This window comes from Bison bison, unplaced genomic scaffold (genome assembly GCF_000754665.1).
Source record: "Bison bison bison isolate TAMUID 2011002044 unplaced genomic scaffold, Bison_UMD1.0 scf7180017864299, whole genome shotgun sequence".
Taxonomy (NCBI): Eukaryota; Metazoa; Chordata; class Mammalia; order Artiodactyla; family Bovidae; genus Bison; species Bison bison.
The window spans coordinates 3,956,042-3,976,782 of NW_011494871.1; the positions used below are offsets into that span (position 1 = coordinate 3,956,042).

Here is a 20,741-nt window from a genome sequence, read left to right on the forward strand (position 1 = left end):
GCCCACTCCCGCGCCGGGCCCGCCCTCTCCCCGCGGACATCTCCCTCCACCTCCCTCCTCCTCCCTGAACGCGCCACTCTGGGAACTCCCGCGCCGGCTCCACCCCGCGCTCGGCCGGGGCGGGGCTCGAGCGGCACCGCCTCCCGCCCGCGGCCCTCGCGGTCCTAGAGCCTCCGCTTCGGGTGAGGGACGAAGAGGGTCGCGGGGGCGACCAGCGCCCATCCTGAAAGGAGCTGACCTCCAGCCTCTAGCACGGCCGAAGGAACAGCTAGCCTCCACTGCCCAGAAAACTGAGGGGCGGTCTCGATAATCCTGGGTGCGATGGGAGGAAACCTGCTTCTGGACGGTTAAAATAGCCCAGGTCATCCAACATCCCAAACAGCTAAAATACAAGGTGGTTTGTCTCTTTTTACACACTTTGGGTGAATAACCTGGGTCAAAACACCATGATTTAGCGAAAGACAAATTAATTCAATAAACGTGAAAGGGGCAAAGAAGAAACTATATATATTTAGCTCTTTGAATCAAGAAAGGTAAATTACGAGGAAGGGGGCGAAGCTGCTTTCCTGCCTGCTTCTTGGCCATAAATTTAGAATTTGGTTATAAATATAGTTTCTAAATATATTTGTTCTGAAAGTCGAGTTGCAAAATAGGAAAGATCTCAACCTAGCAGTGATGATGATGTTCCCAGGGACAAGTAGTCCCGCAAGTGAGAAAAAGGTCCTGTGAGAAATGGTGAAGCTGGTGTTAGCCAGGAGGACAGTTAGCATTTTCCACTTTTGTAAAATGCATCATTGCACCCTGTCCTTCCTGTCAGGCATCTCAGCTTCACTTCTTCCTATTTGAGAAAGAAGTTCAAGTTAATAGAATATAAACTATTGTATTAGCCTGCATGTGTGCTCAGTCACTCAGTCGTGTCTGACTGTTACCGACCCCAAGGACTGTGGCTGGCCAGGCTCCTCTGTCCATGGGATTCTCTAGGCAAGAACACTGGGGTGGGTTGCCATTCCCTTCTCCAGGGGAATCTTCCCCACACAGGGATCAAACCTGCATCTCCTGTGGCTCCTGCATTGGCAGGCGGATTCTCCACCACTGAGCCACCTGGGAAGCCCTTATTGTATTAGAAAGCTGTGATTTTTCACAATTAAAGAACTGTGGTCATGGAATGCTTTTTGGGTTCCCCCATTTCAGTGGAGCAGAAATTCAGACATATATCTAAAATCAGATATTCCTTATCTCCTCAGTTCAAAACATTCAAAAAAACAAAACATTCAAACAAAATTTAGGTGAAAAATAGATTTCTGGTACATGCATGCTGTTTCCATAGTGATTTCCATTATAAGCTTGCTTGGGGGGAAAATAAATTGCAAACAGAATGTAACTAAGTCCCATAGTAGCTGGCCTGATGCTCCAGGCACCTGCCTCCTGGGAAGCCAGGCCCACCCTCTTTGCCCTGATACCTGAGCCAGTACTAGAAAACTCCAAAACACACGTTCAGGGTGTTGGGTGCTCATCTCCCTGTTTCTCTGCCCAGACCGGAAAGTATCACCCACCTGAATTCCTTCTTGCTATGGTCCATTTTGCTTAGGCCCCCAGTGTGTGCCTGGGCCTCCTACCAGTGTCACCATGCCCCTTGATGCTGTCTCCCTATTTGGGTTGACATCTATCTTCATCTTGTCCCATCAAGCAGGTCCGCACCAGAACTTGAGCCCCACCTCTATCTATGCTGCCCACCGAGATCTTTCCTTGTCCATGGAACAGAAGCCACCAGATTTACGTTTAAGTGTAACCCATGGACAGAGGAGCCTGGCAGGCTACAGTCTATAGGATCATAAAGAGTCGGACACAACTGATGAGCTTGCAATCAATCAACAAGGACTTTTCTACATGGATTTCTGGTAGAATTACCAGCGTTGTGTTGGTTGATGTTCAGTTTGCTCAGTCATGTCCAACTCTTTGTGACCCCATGGTCTGTAACACACCAGGCTTCCTTGTCCTTCACCATCTCCCGGAGTTTGTTCAAACTCATATCCATTAAGTCGGTGATGCCATCCAACCATCTCATCCTCTGTTGTCCCCTTTTCCTCCTGCCTTCGATCTTTCCCAGCATCAGGGTATTCTCTAATGAGTCGGCTGTTTGCATCAGGTGGCCAAAGTATTGGAGCTTCAACTTCAGCATCAGCCCTTCCAATATTCAGGATTGATTTCCTTTAGGATTCATGGGTTTGATCTCCTTGCTGTCCAAAGGACTCTCAAGAGTCTTCTCCAACACCACAATTCAAAAGCATCAGTTCTTCAGCACTCAGTCTTCTTTATGGTCCTATTCTCACATCCATACATGACTACTGGAAAAATCAGAGCTTTGACTGTACAGACCTTTGTAATTTAGAGTCATCAAAATTCAGGTGAGGGACTTCCCTGGCGGTCCAGCAGTTAAGACTTTTGTGCTTCCATTGCGGGGGATGCAGGTTTGATCCCTGGTCGGGGAACTAAGATCTCTCATGCCTCACAGTGAGGTCAAAAACTTAAATAAATTGGGTGATATCACAGATCCAAAAAGCAAATATCTCAATGCCTCAGGTCTCCAGCCTAAAGTTGAATAGAAAGATACAAATGTAAAGAAGAGAGTCTTCCATGCACTAGGTGCTACGCTGGTGTGCGTTTTTTGGTTTTTGTTTTCTACCATCTATAATGCTGTTGAAGATAAAATTAAGCTGAAATGTCACACTTTCGCCCCCAGAGCTTGAAAGGGATTATCTGGGTTTAGAACACAGTCTTCACCTGCAGCCATATCAGCTTCACAAAGAGCTTCATTGTATGCAGGGAAAAGATGCGTTTGTGTGCAACTGACTTCTTTCAGGCCTCCCTGAGTGTATCAGCTCCAGTTTATGCCCGGATAACTTCAGGGTCCAACCAAGTAAACAACCTAGGGCCAAGCTGATTCCATTTGGTCAGCACGATATTTATTTAAATGGCTTCATCTGAATAATTTTGCACAATCTTTTATATATTTCCTTGTATAGTTCCTTGCAAGCCACTTTGTATTTTCTGTTCTCTTCCTGCCTCCAGTTCACCAAGTGTCACTTTGTATACTTCTGCTGCCTCTCTCTCCCCTGCAGGCATTAGGGTTTGCAACCAGCTGACATCAGTGAGTGAGCTGTTGCCTGTGATGGGGAGGGAAGGACAGGGTGAGGAGGTGGGGAGAAGTGCGGAAGACACCCACAGTGACAGGATGTGCTTATCAAGGGCTTCTCTGTGCACCAGGCATGGAGTCGGTGCCACCACTACCTCATTCCAGATGAGGAAACAGAGGCCCAGAAAGAATTTTCCAAGCTTGCACAACTAGTAAGCAATAGAACCAGGATTTTAACCCGGCTCCCGAGGTCACACTTCTATATACTCTGCTAACCCAGTAAATGTCAAAGTGCCTCATTTTGATTCTAACAGAATGAGGTTGAAAGGTACTCACTCCTTTGGGACCCAAATCCAGGTTTTAGCTACAAAATATACTCAGAGAGATAGTGCTTTGCCTTACTTTCCTCAATTGGAAGATAAGAGTAATGTTTATGCCTACCCCAGAGGGGTGTGACGGGTGTGATGTTCAGATAGCATCACGGACTCAATGGACTTGAATTGGAGCAAACTCCAGGATATAGTGGAGGACAGAGGAGCACAACTTAGTGACTCAACAACATATTAAAAAAAAGAGAGAGAGAGGAGTGTGACGAGGATAAAACCTGGAGACACGGTTATAAACATGTCTGGCATTCAGCATAGACCGGCAAGCTTTTCGGGGTTTTAATAATCAGGATGGGCGAGTACAGCTCCCAGGCTGCCAGCTCACTCCCTCTGATGGGACAAGGCTCTGCTGTGTGCCAGTCATCTGATCTGTATTTTAGATGCATTTGCTAACAGAAGCTCCCAAGGCCCTTGGACCTGGATCATTTTGTGCTCATTTTACCATGTTTATCTCAGCGCTGCCCACACAGTACAGGGCCAGGGGCCAGACCCAACTGCTGAAAACCCAGGGTCTCTCCCCTTCTCTCTCTGGATCCTTGACAGTTGAGTGAATTAACCTTCTTGGTGGCACTAATTAACATCATCTACCTGTCCAGTTGCATGTGAGAGCTGGATCATAAAGAATGTTGAGCACCAAAGAACTGATGCTTTTGAACTGTGAAACTGATGGTTTCAAATTTGAGAGTCCCTTGGACAGCAAGAAGATCAAACTAGTCAATCCTAAAGGATATCAACCCTGAATATTCATTGAAATGAATGAATGACGGTTGGATGGCATCACCAACTCAACGGACATGAGTTTGAGCAAGCTGCTGAAGATGGTGAAGGACAGCTTGGTGTGCTGCAGTCCATGGGGTCACAAACAGTCAGACATGACTGAGGAACTGAACAACAAAATTCATTGGCAGGACTGATGCTGAAGCTGAAGCTCCAATACTTTGACCATCTGATGCAGAGTCAACTCATTGGAAAAGATTCTGATTCTGGGAAAGATTGAAGGCAGGAGAAGAAGTGGACAACAGAGGATGAGATGTTGGATGGCATCACTGTCTCAATGGACATGAGTTTGAGCAAGCTCCTGGAGACAGTGAAGGATGAGAAGCCTGGAGTGCTGCAGTCCATGGAGTTGCAAAGAGTTGGATATGACTGAGTGACTGAACAACAACAAACTGTCCAGCATGCTAAGTTGCTTCAGTCGTGCCAACTCTGTACAACCCTATGGATTGTAGCCTGCCAGCTCCTCTGTCCATGGGATTTCCCAGGCAAGAAAACTTGAGTGGGTTACCATGCTCTCCTTCAGGGGATCTTCCTGACCCAGGTATCGAACCCACGTCTCTAACGTCTGCTGCATTGGCAGGCAGGTTCTTTACCACTAGTGCCACCTGGGAAGCCCCCCCATAATTTAATCAAAACAATGATGTTCTTTTGTTGGTCAATCAACAAATCAGTGACTGTCTTTTCAAGGCTGATTTCTAATTCAGACCAATGTAGTTGAACCATATGCTCTATGGATATACAACTCTATTTTGCTGGGCAGCATGGCATTGTAGCTAATATATCTAAAACTTTGTCATTGTTTAAATCTAGGTCTTCAAATAGAGGGTCAAAGGCACAGCCCCTTTATACTCTATTTAAAACTGAAAAAAAATTAGTTCATTCCTTAAAACCAATATCAATTGGTCATCTACTGACCAATTTAAGAGAAATCTGTGGCCTCAGGAGTACATGGTCCTTTGGGGACGAACAGGTGAGTTTTACGGAAAACGAGCTGAGAGAGTGAAGCATGTCTGCCTGCAGGAGGGACGAGCTGAGACCAGCTTCACAACCTGGGAGAACAGGATGAACAGTGGTGAGGGAAGGGACCACAGAGGACACCCATCTGAGCCTGAGGCTCGTCTAAGGCTGGGGCACTGAGTGGTCCATGGTATCTGTGGAGATGAGGGTGGAGTGTTAAGGGGATGCAATCCAACCTACAATGACCAACAAGGGCTATGGTCTCTGGAACCTCTATGGCTATCTCCATCCTTACTAAGTGGGAGAAGCAGCCTACTCCACTGTTTCCTGGGACTTCCCTGGTGGTCCAGTGGCTAAGACTCCATGCTCCCAATGCAGGGGGCCCTGGGTTTGATCCCTGGTCAGGGAACTAGATCCCACATGCTGCAACTACAACCTGGAGCAGCCAAGTAAATAAATACATGGACACATGTATATGTATGGCTGAGTCCCTTTGCTGTTCACCTGAAACCATCACAACATCATTAACTGGCTATAGTGGTACCCCAATACAAAATGAACTGTTTAATAAAAATAAATAAATATTAAAAAAGAGAGAAACCTGTTTCTCGTCCTTCCTATTCTCTATTTGGATTCTTCATCCTGCCGTTTTTGAGCCTAAACACGGTAGAGAATCTCAAGGAGACACCAAACTAACTGATCTGTAACTGGGGAGAAAAACCGTGACTTCTGGTGAGCACAGCGGTAACCCAGAATGGTTTGTTCAGTGCTTGGCTCCTTACTAAGCAGGGCCTGACTGTGGGAGGCTGGGGAGAAAACTGGGGAGCATCCTAGCTGATTAGAAAAAGTGCAAAAGCTGCTGAGTGTGACTTGAGAAGTGGATATGTTTTCAAATGGTTTCAATCAGCCACTCTATCTCCTGTGAAAAGGGGGGAACACAGAGAGAGAACCATAGAGTGACAACCTTGGATACAAATGTGAGCCATTCCAGTCATACGATTACTCAACTTTGTGCATCTGAATTGCAGTTTTTTAGTGACACGTATCTGTTGAATACTTCCGACACTTCAGGAACAAAAAGCTTGCTCCTTCGAGAAGCTTGCCATCTAGTTGAGAGAGAAGACGTTTACACAAACCACTTTAAGTCAGCTAAGTACCAACTGTGTGATTTGTAGCATTATCATTGTGCAGAGAAGAAGGTGCTTGTTTCTTCTTTAGGTCATCCAGAATTCTACCACTTACTGGAGAGTAGGGTCATCTGATCCAAAGGGAAAAATTGGAAAATCTCAGAGTAACATAATTATATCTTTTAAGTAACACTCACCTCCGTCTTCTTCCTCAAACACCAACGAGCTCCAAGCCATTTCTGAGCCTCTGTACTGGCCATTCCTTCTCCCAGGAACACTCTCCTCCTTTACATGGTCACCTTCTCCAGGAGGCCCACTCTGATGCCACCGTGTGTAAATCTGTGATAACTGGAACCCTGTCTGTTTTAGAGCTATCCCCAAGGCCTGAGAAAGAACAGTTAAGTGTTCAGTGAATAAACGTCAGTGAATGAACAGAAACTGATAAACACCTACTCTTTAAGCATGTCCCCTCCAGAGCAGGTAGAACTGTTTTATGCTGAATAATCCATGCAGTGAATGTGAAGTCTCTGAAAGCACTCAGAGACACTCCAGTGCTTCTCTGAGTCTCTTCCGTCTGGAGTTTCGCATTTTCATTTCAGCATTTGCTCAGCTCTTGTAAGAAAGTGCATCAGGAAAAAAAAAAGAGAGAAAATGCACTTTGTGGATTCTGAGAGTCTGAAGCACCTACATCTAACTTCCCCAATCATGACTCTGACTTTCTTGATTGTGCCTTTAGGATTTTTCTGTGGAGGCAGCATCTTACTTCATCCTGACCTCTCCTTATGACTTACTTCTCAAAAATGTCAGGGCAGTTTTTCTCTATGATTCACCAGAATTTAACCATGTACTTGGAGTTTGTATTGTAAACGTTTGCCTCTGACCTGTGATTTTATTGCCATTTTTGCATCTTACCACCCACCGGGCCTCCTGTGCGCTTGACTTTGAGGAGCCTGCCAAGGGCACCTAGTATGGGGCAGTGTAGCCCCCGGGGGTTTCCTGAGACGCGCAAGCTCTGTCATCACTTGAGACAGACAGGCGTGACACCCACTTCTTCTTTTTAGAAGAATCTTCTATTAAAATAGCCGAGCATAGTGATGTTAGACAAAGGCAAAAATTCCAAAGTATATTTAGCATACAGAAACTCTTGTTGAACATACAGGAAACTGTTCATGGTGATTTCCCAGGACTGAGGAAGTGGGAATGGGTGCAAACTCTTTATGCTTTTTGAGTTTGGGAATATGCAAAAGTATGTCAATTTCAAACGTTGAGTAAATTGAATTTTTTTAAACCAAAAGATGTAGTTATGTGACAATATTTTAAAATTATTGGGCACAATCTAAATTCTTTTTTTAATTTTAAGTAACTTGTCAGTGGGAGCCTAGTTCAGTCTGGTCCATCTCTGCCTAAATAGAACACACATTTGACGTCTGACACTACCTCCTGTAAGACTCTGGACTCTTCTGTCTGCACTAGCTCAGACTCTGTGAGTTAAGAAAGATAGCAGTCTCTTTACAGAAGGGCAAGCTTTTGTCTGCCTGCCTCAAGAGGGCTAGCCATGGGTATTTCTCCTGCTCTGGTGGCTCAGAGGTTAAAGCGTCTGCCTGCAATGCGGGAGATGCGGGTTCGATCCCTGAGCTGGGAAGATCCCCTGGAGAAGGAAATGGCAACCCACTCCAGTATTCTTGCCTGGAGAATCCCATGGAGGGAAGAGCCTAGTAGGCTACAATCCACAGGGTCTCAAAGACACGACTGAGCTACTTCACTTTCACTTTCACTTTCTGTCAAAAGGAAGAGGTCGTGGAGGAAATGAGAGATGGGAAGAAAGGAGGTGAACACAGAAAACCCTGTCTGTTCTCCTGTTCCTGGTGCTCCATCCTCAAGGCCCAAGTGGAAAAGAGATGATATTTCTTTTCATCTCTTTTGAGATCACCCTCATGTGATCATATAACCAATGAACCAACGACCACCATCACGTGACCTCCTGCCTGACACCTGTCCAGGAAACAATCCAGTGCTTTTCTCCAGAAGAGTGCTCATCCTCCCAGACACTTCTGCATCTTAACCTTTTCTAGGTGTTTTTGTAGGACTTTTTTTTTTTTTTTTTGCTTTAGCCTTTCCCAATTCCTTCTGGCCAATTCTACTAAGCATAGTGTGTGTGTGTGTGTCTGTGTTAGTCGCTCAGTCATGTCCGACTCTGTGATTCTATGGACTGTAGCCCACCAGGCTCCTCTGTCCATGGAAGTCTCCAGGTCAGAATACTAGAGTGGGTAGCCATTCCCTTCTCCAGGGGATCTTCCCAACCCAGAGGTCAAAGTCAGGTCTCCTGCATTGCAGGCCAATTCTTTACTGTCTGAGCCACCAGAGAAGCTCACCAAGCATAGTAGAAAATTTATTTCTCTTTTGAACAACAGTTACACACAGGAGCAGATATATCTGCTTACTGGCACAAAGCTTAAGCAAAAATGACAGATGATACCAGAATTTCTTTCAACAGGTCTTCCAGGGAACAGGGAAACGCACGCCCATCTGTTCAAGGCTCAAGCCAGGGGCTGCTGCTTCTGACAAACTGGCCACACCTGGTCCCACTGCTCCCTCATCTTCGCTGCCTGCAAGCGGCAAGGAGCTTTTTAAGGCTTCAATAGTTAATCATTCGTAAGAAATAGGAAACAGACATCGAAAATAATAAATAAGGGAAAAACAAAGTTGTATAAAACTCTCTGGTAGTTAGCAGTGGTCGACTTCTGAAATACTAGAGGGTTTCAACTTAAAATTAGGGCATCTCAGACTTCCCTGGTGGTACAGTGGATAGGAATCCGGCTGCCAACGCAGGGAACGTGGGCTCAATCTCTGGTCTGGGAAGATCCCACGTACCTCGGAGCAATGAAGCCCATGTACCACAACTGCCGAGCCCACACGCCCTAAAGCCTGTGCTCTGCAGGAAGAGAAGCCACTGCAGTGAGAAGCCCACACACTCAATGAAGAGAACCCACTCACCGCAACTAGAGAAAGCCCTCGAGTGGCAATGAAGACCCCGTGTAGCCAATAGTAAGTAAATAAATTTTTTTAAAAAGTATTAGGGTGTCACCTTGGTTGGATCCCTCCCCTTCACCCCCACAGGGTGTCCAGTTTGTGATCCTGAACAAACTCTTCACCCTCTAAGCTTCAGTTTCCTCTTTATTGCAAAGGGGAAGACCCTGACGTCATCAGCTTGTTGGGGAGATTAAACGAGATACTGCATGTAAGGACTGGCCTCCGCTGGCCCCCAGGCTGAGTGACATAAGAGAGTGCATGACCGTTCTCATGAATTCTTTCCAATTTTCTCTTCAACAAGATGATTCAGTCAGAACAGTGTGTGGTTGCTTGATTCGAAGAGCAATGAATTCACAGTAGCCAGAGGTGGAAACAACCCGTGTCCATCGATGGATGAATGGATAAACAAACTATAGCAAATACACATAATGGAATATTATTTGGCCTGGAACAGGAACAACGTTCTGATGCATACTACAGCATGGAAGTGCTTTGAGGCCATGATGCTAAGTGAAATAAGCCAGTCACAAAAGGCCATACTGTATAATTCCGCTCACATGAAGTACCTAAATGATCAGAGGCTTCCCTGGCAGTCCAATGGTTAAGACTCTGTGCTTCCACTGCAGTGGCACAGGTTCAATCCCTGGCCAAGGAATTAAGATCCCATGTGCCATGGAATGTGGCCAATAAATAAATAATAAAATGGGTTGAATGCATAGAGACAAGGAGAATGGTGGCTGCCAGGGGACAGGGAGGAGGGAAATGGAGAGTTAGTGTTTAATGAGTACAGAGTCTCTATCAAGGATGATGAAAAGGTCTGGGGTATGGACAATGGTGATGGCGCACAGCAACATGAACACATTTAATGCCAATGGACTTTGTACTTAATAATGTTAATATGGTAAATTTTATGCTATGGATTATACACTTCACCAAAATAAAAAATAATCACGAAAAATACTCACCAAGGACTTATACACAGACAGGGTCAATGCATTCATTTAGACTGAGTTCCTTCGCCCTTTGGGCCCCACACTGACCTGACTACAGCTTCTCTTCTGCCACCCCGTATGCCTCCCCGACCTAAGGCCTGCCTTCGAGTGCCCCCATGGGTCTGCCCAGGCGTCCCCGCTCCTTTCTGAATCACTACTAGGATGCGGAGGCTACAAACACACCAGGCACGCCTGTGGCTCAGTGTAAAACCAGGCCTCTCTCGGTTCCTGCCCCACTGCCCATCTGCTTCAGCACTTCTCTTTCACGGGCTTCCCTGGGCCCCGTGAGTCACCTGGACTCCTCTTTTCCACCTGTGCTGACCCCTTGGATGGAGTGACTCAGCCCTTGGATTGCCCGCTTGGCTGGGCACTTGGCCTTGTGAGGTTCAGCTTCCTGTGTCGGTTCCCTGATAACTCTTCAGAGTCTGCCAAGCAGCTGAAGTCATTCTCTGCTTGTCTCCAGCAGAAGCCACCAGGCTCTGAGGCTGGGAACATGAGCGTCACCCATTTCTGCCTTCCCTCCTCTGCCCCTCCATCAGGGCCACCTCAGGAGCACCTAGTCTTTGGAACACACCCTTGCATCCTGCTAGAAGCCTCTGCGTGCACCTCTGGTCTGGCTCCCTCCTCCAGTCTGGTGTGCCCCCTCTATTCTGTGTTCCTCCTCCAGTCTTGTCTCTCTCCTCTGGTCTGTGTCCCTCCTCTGGTCTGGTCTCCCTCCTCTGATCTGTGTCCCTCCTCTGGTCTGGTCTCTCTCCTCTGGTCTGGTCTCACTCCTCTGGTCTGTGTCCCTCCAGACCTTTCTCCCCATCATGGCCAGAGCTGTTGTCCCAAACGCAGATCTGGTCATGCTGCTCTCCTGCCAAGAAGCCCCACAGGCCCCAACCCTGGAGGACACGCCTGGGCTCCTTGCTCACCAGAATACACCCCTCACACAGGCACCTGCCATACCAGCCCAGCCCCTCCCTCACCACAACACACAAACATCTCCCCATCCCTGCGGGCTTCCGCCAAGGCACACATAGCATGGTTTGCCCAGAGCGGTCTCTGCTTACACCTGTTGTTCGGTGTAATTACGAATAGCCTTCTTTTTACTCTCCACAGTGTCCTGGTTTGGGCAACAAGGTACGTGGTCACTGCATTTGCCCTAATTCTTCATCCTTCATGATCTGCTCCCTGTTGGAGGTGTGGGAAGCCTTGCCCACTTGGCTTTCTCTGTGTGACTTCATGACAGTGTTCACCGTGGTGCATTGTTAGGGAACTGTCTGTCTTCCCTGCTAGACTCCTTGATCTTAGGTGTGCTCAGTCACTCAGTCATGTCCAACTCTTCATGACCCCACGGACTGTAGCCCGCCAGGATCCTCTGTCCACGGGATTTCCCAGACAAGAATACTGGAGAGGGTTGCCATTTCCTCCTCCAGGGGATCTTCCCGACACAGGGATCAAACCTGTGTCTCTGATGTCTCCTGCATTGGCAGGTGGATTCCTTACCACCAAGCCACCTGGGAAGCCCATCCTTAAGTCTTGTATATCTTCTCGTCCCCAGCACTCAGAAGAATCCCTGACATAAAGTAGGTGGGCAATTAAACTTTGCCAAAGAGGAATGGAATAGATGAATTCATTCATTAAGTGAGAATTCTGTGCCCAACACTGTTCCAGGTTCTTGGCAAAGCAGGTGACCATCCACATTCTCGTGGAGTTCCTCCACATTTAAGTGGAGAAAACAGACACAAGTAAGTTTCTGAGCAGATCACTGGCAGGGTACAGGTGTGGAATTTGCTGGGTGACTAAGCAGGCTCGCCCCCAGACCTGCTCTGTAGGTCAGCTCTCCTTGAGGCATGAGACTGTCTGGGGGATGAGGGCCAACCTGGCCAAAGCAAGCATTCGGTCAGAAGGGAAGAAGCAAAATGTGATGACGAGAGGGGGTTCACGGAGATGCTAGGATGCTGGCTTTGACGATGGTAGAAAGGGATAAGCCAAGGAATGTGGATGGTCCCTTGAAGCTGGAAAAGACAAGGAAATGACCCCTCCCTAGAGTGTCCAGAAAGGAATTCAGCCTGGCCCAGACCTTGAGTTTAGCCCAGTGAGGCATGTGTCAGACTTCTGATCTTCAGAACCAGAAGACAAAACATTTAAGCTCTAAAAAACAGGGAGAAGAGAAGAAGCAAGGAAGAGAGGCTAGGTAAATGTGTCCACTGGGAGTAGGACTGGGGGAACGATCCACCTCCAGGCCAGAGCTGCCTCCAGTAGAGTCTTCTTTCCACCCTGTCAGCGTACTTCTGGGACAGTGCATTTAACGGTATGTTTGAATGTTACTCAGAGTGTTATTGTAAAGCTCTGGGTGAATACCCTGCCTTCCTGCCCAGGCACATGCCATGTTAGAACCTGTTCACACTAGTTACATGCTCAGGACCTGCCAACCTTGTCCTGAAAACTTTCCTCGACCATCCCTGCTCCCTAACTCTTACATCAAACACCACTCATTGTCATTTTTAGTAATTAGAATACCAGATCTTCAGGAAAATACCCCCAGAGAGATTGCTCCCATTCAAATATAAAAATGAAAACAACAGACATGAAAAAGGCAATACCGTCTATTTTGTTGACATAGTTCGAACAGAAGAAGCCACCCAGGGAAAGAGTCAAGGTACCAGATCTCTAGGATTAAGCATACCCTGGAAAGCCCTAAATATCCTTCCTCCTGGTTCTACTATGAAATGGTCTGAGAAAGTCTCAACCCTAAAACCAAAGCACATCAAAGAAAATTTCTTCTCACTGTTTTCTTTTTTTCTTCCCTTGAGAGATGGTGGAGTAGCAGTTCTGTGGATGAGAATATCAAGCAGGCATTTTGATGATGCAGGTAATGAAGCTGGTTGGAGAAAATGGGAACTGCATTGGAAAATACCAAATGAATTCTTTTGTGTTCTCCTGTTCTAATGCCTGGGTCAAAGCAACCCAAACCAACCGCAGTTCTGCAACACCAGGTGAGTATTCCAGGGAGGCCAAATCCTGCTCCATCCAGCAATCCATCACCTGTTTGAACCTAAAAGATCTCACTCTTTATCTTTCTGCCTTCTTTCCATGCCACTACTCTAATTTAAATAATTTCCCTGCTGCCAAGACTGCAGTAGATTCTTCTTTCCTTTTTGCTTTTTGTTATGAAAATTTTCAAATATATTAAAAAAGCAGGGGGAATAGTAACCCAATTTACCCATTGGGTAAATACAACCCAACTTACCCATTGAATAAACAGAACCCAATTTACTCATCATCCAATTTTTCTACAGAAAATTTGCATGTAGTAAAATGCATGGATTTTAAGTGTACAATATGCTTTGATAAATCATATGCTTGTTTGAGGCTTCCCTGTGGTACAGTGGTAAAGAATCTGCCTGCCAATGCAGGAGACGCAGGAGATTTGGATTCAATCCCTGGGTTGTGAATATCCTCTGGAGTAGGAAATGGCAACCCCTTCCAGTATTCTTGCCTGGAAAATTCCATGGACAGAGGAGTCTGGTGAGCTACAGTCCATGGGGTTGCATAGAGTTGGACAAAAAACTCAGCATGCATGCATATACTTGTTTGACTGCCACACCCTATCAATATAAAGAATTTTCCCATCACCCCAGAAAGCTCCTTTGCCATCACCCAGTTTGGCAGTTATCAATACAAAGCCACGCTTGTTTCATCTGTACCCCTACTCCTGGACATCTCAGGACGACTTTGAAGAAAATCCAGATATCTTCTTACTTTATCTGTAAATATTTCTTTGTATTTCTTTGAGATCACCAAACTATTATTCTCACACCTAAAAGAACAATAATTGTTTAACATTGTCAAATACCCAGTCTGCATCTATATTCCCCCAATTATCTTTTAACAGATTTACACTTGGTTCTTCATCTTTGGTCTATTTCACTGATTTTGAAAACCACTGCAGGTGAACATTTCCAGTCCACCATCGTGATTATCTACTGTGTGCTCCTTAGTCTAGCATACTTGGACTTGACAGATAACTTTCCCATTTAAATTCCAATGCTCCTCTTCATGCAGCTTATCCTCCTACCAAAGAAAACTAGGTTTTATATGAATAAACCTGTTTCCTCATGGCTGGGAATTTGATTATGTGTCTCTTCCCTTTACCCTGCCCACAAACGTTTGTTAAATGTTTTCTGGACACCTACTAAGAACCAGGAATGAGCTTATAGCGAGGGAATCAGTAGGGAACAAGATAAACCTAATTCCTACCCTCTGGGAAATCATGGCTTCCTCCCCTCTCTGCCTGTTGGAACCTTAGTTACTTTAAGTGCTCGTTGTTCAGTAGTGTCTGACTTTTCGGGACTGCATAGACTGTAGCCCACCAGGCTTCTCTGTCCATGGGATCTCCCAGGCAAGAATACTCCAGTGGGTTGACACTTCCTCCTCCAGGAGATTTTCCCGACCCAGGGATCCAACCCTCGTCTCTTGCATCTCCTGCATTGGCAGCATGGTCTCTGTCTCCTCTGTTCTGTTCCTCACTGATGACTCTCGCTCTGTTTCTTCTTTCCTACACTGGGCTCTACTTCTTCCCCCACTGAACGCAGATTTGTGGGCTTGTGACCCTAATTTAAGTCTTCCCTCAGTCTCTGGTCCCCCAATCATGTCCCTGGTCAGGATCTCAGAGCCCTGTCACTTCAAATCCATTCATCTCACATCTTTGACCCTGAAGCCAGAGTCCTGGACCAGAACTGATCTTTATCATACTTCCCACCCCCCCACTTACAAGCATTAAAAAGCCTCTGCAAATTGAAAAGGAATGGTTGCATATTATTCTTTTATGTTCAGCCATAATTGTCTTAACCATTGTCCTAATATTGACCTTAGATTAGTTTTCAGTTTGTCACTGTTATGAATAACATTTCAGTGAATATTTTTGTAAATAAATCTTTAGGCATATATCAGGTGACTGTCTTAGGTCTGGTTTGTGGAAGCAAAAGTACTGACATAAAATATGGCACAGGGACTTCCCTGGTGGTCCAGGGTTTAGAAATCAAGCTTCCACTGCAAGCAGTACCATCCCAGGTCCAGAACTAAGATCCCTCATGCCCCAGGGTGTGGCCAAAGAAAAAAAAATTAAACATACAGTATATAGATTTGATACATAGTGCTAACTTGATTTTAGAGACAGCGTGCAAACATACACTCCCACAGCAGAGAATCTGTGTATGTCTTGTGACATTGTTGCTAACCTTGGGCATTGTTGGCAAACTAGAGAACAAAAGGGAATTCTGGAATAAAAAGGAGCTTTTTCAACAGGATCAAGAGTATGTACGAAAAATATACAACTAGCATCATAGTTAATGGATTCAGACCAAAGGGTTTCTCCCTAAGATCAGAACAAAGCAAGAATGTGCACTCCAACCAAATCTATTTAACAGAGCATTACTTTAAAATGTTTGCTAAGGTGAGATATTTTAAATCACTGTGTATTTTAATTTGTATCTCTTTGTTTTTGAGAATAACTTTTGTTATATTTAGTAGCTGTTTGTACCTCTTCTTTCATGAATTTTGTATCTGTAGTCTTTCCCTATGCTTCTGTTGGTGTCCTATGGTTTTTTAAGTTATTTTTGTGAGCTCTCTATATTTTTGTCTGGTATATTTAGTTTTACAAATCTGTAGTTTGCTTTTTTGAATGCCACATTTTTGCAATACAGAATTTTATTTTTTTAATAGTGATCAAAACTATGGAGTTTGTCTCTTTTTAAGTGGTTTGGAAAAGACCCCCATGCTGGAAAAGATTGAGAGCAAGAGGAGAAGAGGGCAGCAGAGGTTAAGTTGGTTGGATGGCATCACTGACTCAATGGACATAAGTTTGAGCAAACTCCAGGAGATAGTGAAGGACAGGGAAGCCTGGAGTGCTGCAGTCCATGGGGTCGCAAAGAGTCGGACACAACTGAGTGACTGAACAACAAGGAGTGGTTTTTATGCTTCACCATTTGTTCTTACAGTACTGCACGATACTATAGAAACTCTACTGCTCCCATATTCAAGTACTAGTTGGGTAGTTCAAAGCTATAACCAATTTAGCTATGAAAAATAGCTTTTATATCTTGCAGCTGATATTATTTGTATCATTACAGTGCATCAGCATGAAAAAAAAATGGCTCAGAGAATCTAATTTGCAATATTGGTTCAAAGTTACAATGTGTAGGATTTATACTCATGAGTCACACTTTCATATGTGGCTCTCAATTAAAAAGATGGTGAGATCGATTATTCAAGAAGCAGAGGAGCATAAAAATGTATGACAGAATTTCATGGGGAAAGATTGCTTAATTTGGGCTGAAAGTTCACCTTACTAATTGTTCAAAATGCAAATGGAGAAGAGTTTTCTCCTGTTAAAGAACAGCTAAAGGAGAATTAAAAAAGAATGGTTATTTTCACGTGCCATCAATCAATAGTTTATTGAGTATATTGCGTGTTGAATTTTCCCAAGGTTGTTAGTCTAAAAGGGGATGATTTTTAAATGTTAGTTTATTAAGTGACATCGAAGAATCTTTTATTTGACTTTATTTGTAGCTTAAGTCATGTATAATATCTGCAAGTTAATAGCTGAGAAATTACTGTATTTTTATTATACTTCGTGTTCTTTTGTCTCGTGATGAGTTTGGATATGAGTCAGTAAGACAAGTACAAGAGTAAGTACTTTCCAGAATTAATCTAAGCATTTGATGAATAAGATTTGTATGATATCAGTATTCTCAACATAAAACAAAGGGAGAGTCCAGATGAAGCAATTTAAGAGAATAATTTAGACAGAAGTACAAGAAAGAATCGTGGATTACTGAACTTCAAAAAGAATGCATCTATCAATCACAATTTCAAAATACATCAGTGGAAAGAGAGGAAAATTATGCTACCCAGCACTGTTGAAAGGTGCTCTGATGTTGGAAACACTCGCCATTCAGGCCCCTGGCTGCCTTGCTCGCTCTGCTTCCCCTCTGCCCAGTTCAGTCCAGGCTTTCTAGAATTTGCTTTCTGTCTCAGCAGTGCGCCTGCATGGAGCAGGGACTCAGTGAATGGTAGCTATTATGAACACCTTTTTGATAGGTCCTTAGGGAACAGAATCCACATTCATATAAAGTACCAAGATGGTGGGCTCTGGGGCCAGGCTGTCCGATGCAAATCCTGTATCCACTCTTAACCAACTGTGTGACCTTGAGCATGTTATTTACCTCTCGGTGTCAGTGTACTTTCATTGAAAAAGAAAATAAAAGCAGCATCATACTAGCATGTGTATCAGGATTAATATCAAGGCGTACCAAATACCTGCTAGAGAGTAAGCATTTAGTGGTGCGTCCATGCTCAGTCATGTCCAACTCTTTGTGACCCCATGGACTGTAGCCCACCAGGATCCTCTGCCCATGGGATTCTCCAGGCAAGAATGCTGGAGAGAGTTGCCATTTCCTCCTCCAGGGGATCTTCCCAATCCAGGGATCGAACCCTCATCTCCTGCGTCTCCTACATTGGCAGGCAGATTCTTTACCACTCAGCCACCTGGGAAGCCCAGTAAGCATTTGGTACACTTGAGCTATTCTTACACAGAGGAGAGGAAAACAACCAGCTAGATAGTCTCTGTATCATTCTCTGCCAGTGAAACAAAACAAAACATATACAAACACCTCCTAAGGCCATTGAGTCAAGTTTAGCTGCGTGAAATAAATACATACTCTTGCCTCTACATACACACACACAGATACACACACACACACACACACACACACACAAAAGGCTTATGAAAATAGAAATGAATATCTCTCACACACAAAACAAGCCAGAAGGTAGGCAGCCCAGGCTGCTCTAACATGATCATCTGGATCCAGGCCAATAGTTGTACAGGTCTCTCTCCGAAGACAGCATCCTCATGGCCCCTAAAGGTGCTTGGTCCCTACCATCTCATCTCCTTTTCCAGCAAGGAGAAGGGAGAAAGGGTCGCAGGGTCTGCGCTTACCCTTTAAAATTATTTGTCAGTCGTCACATGCAACACTTCCAAAATCATTCCGCTGATCACAGCCCCATTGAGCTAGGAAGGAGCCTGAGAAAGAGTCCCTACTCTGAGGGGTCACTTGTCCAGCCAGTAACTGGGGGTTTGATTACAAAGGAGAAAATGGACATCAGGGAGGACAGCAGCCTAGCAGATAAGGACCTGGTTCAGAGCAAGAAACATAATGGGAATATTTAAGAGAAACGAGGGTAATCCCCCAACTGTGTATTTGCATCCTTATTTGTCAGGGCACAGTTGTCAGTGGTTTACTTCATTGTGTTTTATGTTTTAATCCTAAGAATTATGAAAAGGATTATGGTCTCATCCCTCCTGGAAATGCTCTGCAGAAGAGTATCCAACTCATTCGGACCTCAACTTTTAGAGAGGAAAAGGGCTTAGGGAGGATTTCAAAGAAAAGCCATCTGATGACTAAGATGACTAACCACTCAGAATGATAAAACCGAGGTCGGACCTTTAAGAAAGGGGTGTGAGTCATCCAGGGAGAGAAATGGCTCCAGAGTGACTAAAGAATGATCTCCTGCTACAAAAGGACTCTGCTCCTGAGGAGAGGGGAGGGGAGGAGGGGAGCAAGGATGGCCAGCCAGCTGTTCATTTCCATTGAGACTGGAGAGATGCGAAGGAGAAGCAAAAGTGACTTAGGGTGACCCATAAGGAGAAGTGTGCTGACAAGGCGGCATTAAATACTGCAAGTATTCAATACCTCGGCATGTGCTCCTCCCCCCAGAAGGGGCTGGCAGCAGGTAGAGACAGTAGGTGAACCCCCTGAACATCAAAGGTCTTCTCTCCCATGCCTGTTTCCCTCATGGTATAACTATGTTTCAGAGCTCAGAAAAGGGATACTATGATGATCTGAAAGGTAATGTCTGGTTTTGCCTGTGCATGAAAAGTAAGAACGACACAATGTCAGTGTATTGCAGAACAGACCCTATAAGGAGAAAGGAATGAATTTTCCATGATTTAAGATACAAATTATAATAATAATGCTTGGCTTTCCAGTCAGGATGCACTTCATCCTCTGCATGTGTTAAGCAATGCCAAACAAAATATATGCAGAGAAAAGAAAAACAGATAGAACATGGCTCAGAAATAAGACAGTTACTTATGAGGGCAAGAAAGAGAAAAGAGCTGAGTGGGACCTGGGTCATGGGTCTCAAAACAGGCAGTGGCAGCTGGGAGTCTCCTCTATCCATGGGATTCTCCAAGCAAGAATACTGGAGTGGGTAGCCGTTCCCTTCTCCAAGGGATCTTCCCAATCCAGGGATCGAACCTGGGTCTCCTGCATCGCAGGCAGGTTCTTTACCACTGAGCCCCCAGAGAAGCCCTTAACATCAGAATCCAATTATTCACTTGTTTATCAAGTGTGCACTATGTCATGCTGGTTTCCATTTGTATCTCTGACCCAGTCTCCGCTTTCTCTGCTCTGCCTCCTGTCCCACGGTCTAACCTATAGGATTGGGTTTTATTTGGATTTGAGTACCTGGAGGCACCAGCAGGAGCTTGGAGACTGGCTGGCGTGTTTATAACCCCGGCTTCCTCATCAGGGTTGCTGTGGGTTGGCTGCTCCAAAGGCAACACTTTCTGGCACCTCAGTTCAGTTCAGTTGCTCAGTCATGTCCAACTCTTTGAGATCCCAAGGACTGTAGCATGCTAGGCTTCCCTGTCCATCACCAACTCCCAGAGCTTGCTCAAACTCATGTCCATTGAGTTGGTGATGCCATCCAACCATCTCATCTTCCGTCCTCCCCTTCTCCTCCTGCCTTCAATCTTTCCCAGCATCAAGGTCTTTTCCAATGAGTCAATTCTTCACATCAGGTGGCCAAAGTATTGGAGTTTCAGCTTCAGTATCAGTCCTTCCAATGAATATTCAGGACTGATTTCCTTTAGGATGGACTGGTTGGATTTCCTTTCAGTCCAAGGGACTCTCAAGAGTTTTCTCCAATACCACAGTTCAAAAGCATCAATTCCTCAGCACTCAGCTTTCTTTATAGTCCGACTCTCACATCCATACATGACTACTGGAAAAACCGTAGCTTTGACGAGACAGGCCTTTATCTGCAAAGTAATGTCTCTACTTTTGAATATGCTGTCTAGGTTGGTCATAGCTTTTCTTCCAAGGAGCAAGCATCTTTTAACTTCATGGCTGCAGTCACCATCTGCAGTGATTCTGGAGCCCAAGAAAATAAAGTCTGTCACTGTTTCCATTGTTCTGGCACCTCAGTTCAGTTCAGTTCAGTCGCTCAGTCGTGTCCGACTCTTTGTGACCCCATGAATCGCAGCACGCTAGGCCTCCCTGTCCAT

At 45.2% G+C, this 20,741-nt stretch overlaps 1 protein-coding gene across 1 annotated transcript in view; it reads right to left on the minus strand.

Annotated features, from left to right (window-relative positions):
• Positions 1 to 6,988, minus strand: part of USP12 (ubiquitin specific peptidase 12) — a 67,364-nt gene extending 60,376 nt beyond the window's left edge. Inside the window, exon 1 of the mRNA XM_010851209.1 lies at positions 6,578 to 6,988. Within this exon, the coding sequence (XP_010849511.1) occupies positions 6,578 to 6,640 (63 nt within the window). The 5' untranslated portion in view covers positions 6,641 to 6,988. The remainder of the gene's footprint in view (positions 1 to 6,577) is intronic.
• Positions 6,989 to 20,741: the final 13,753 nt, after the last annotated feature.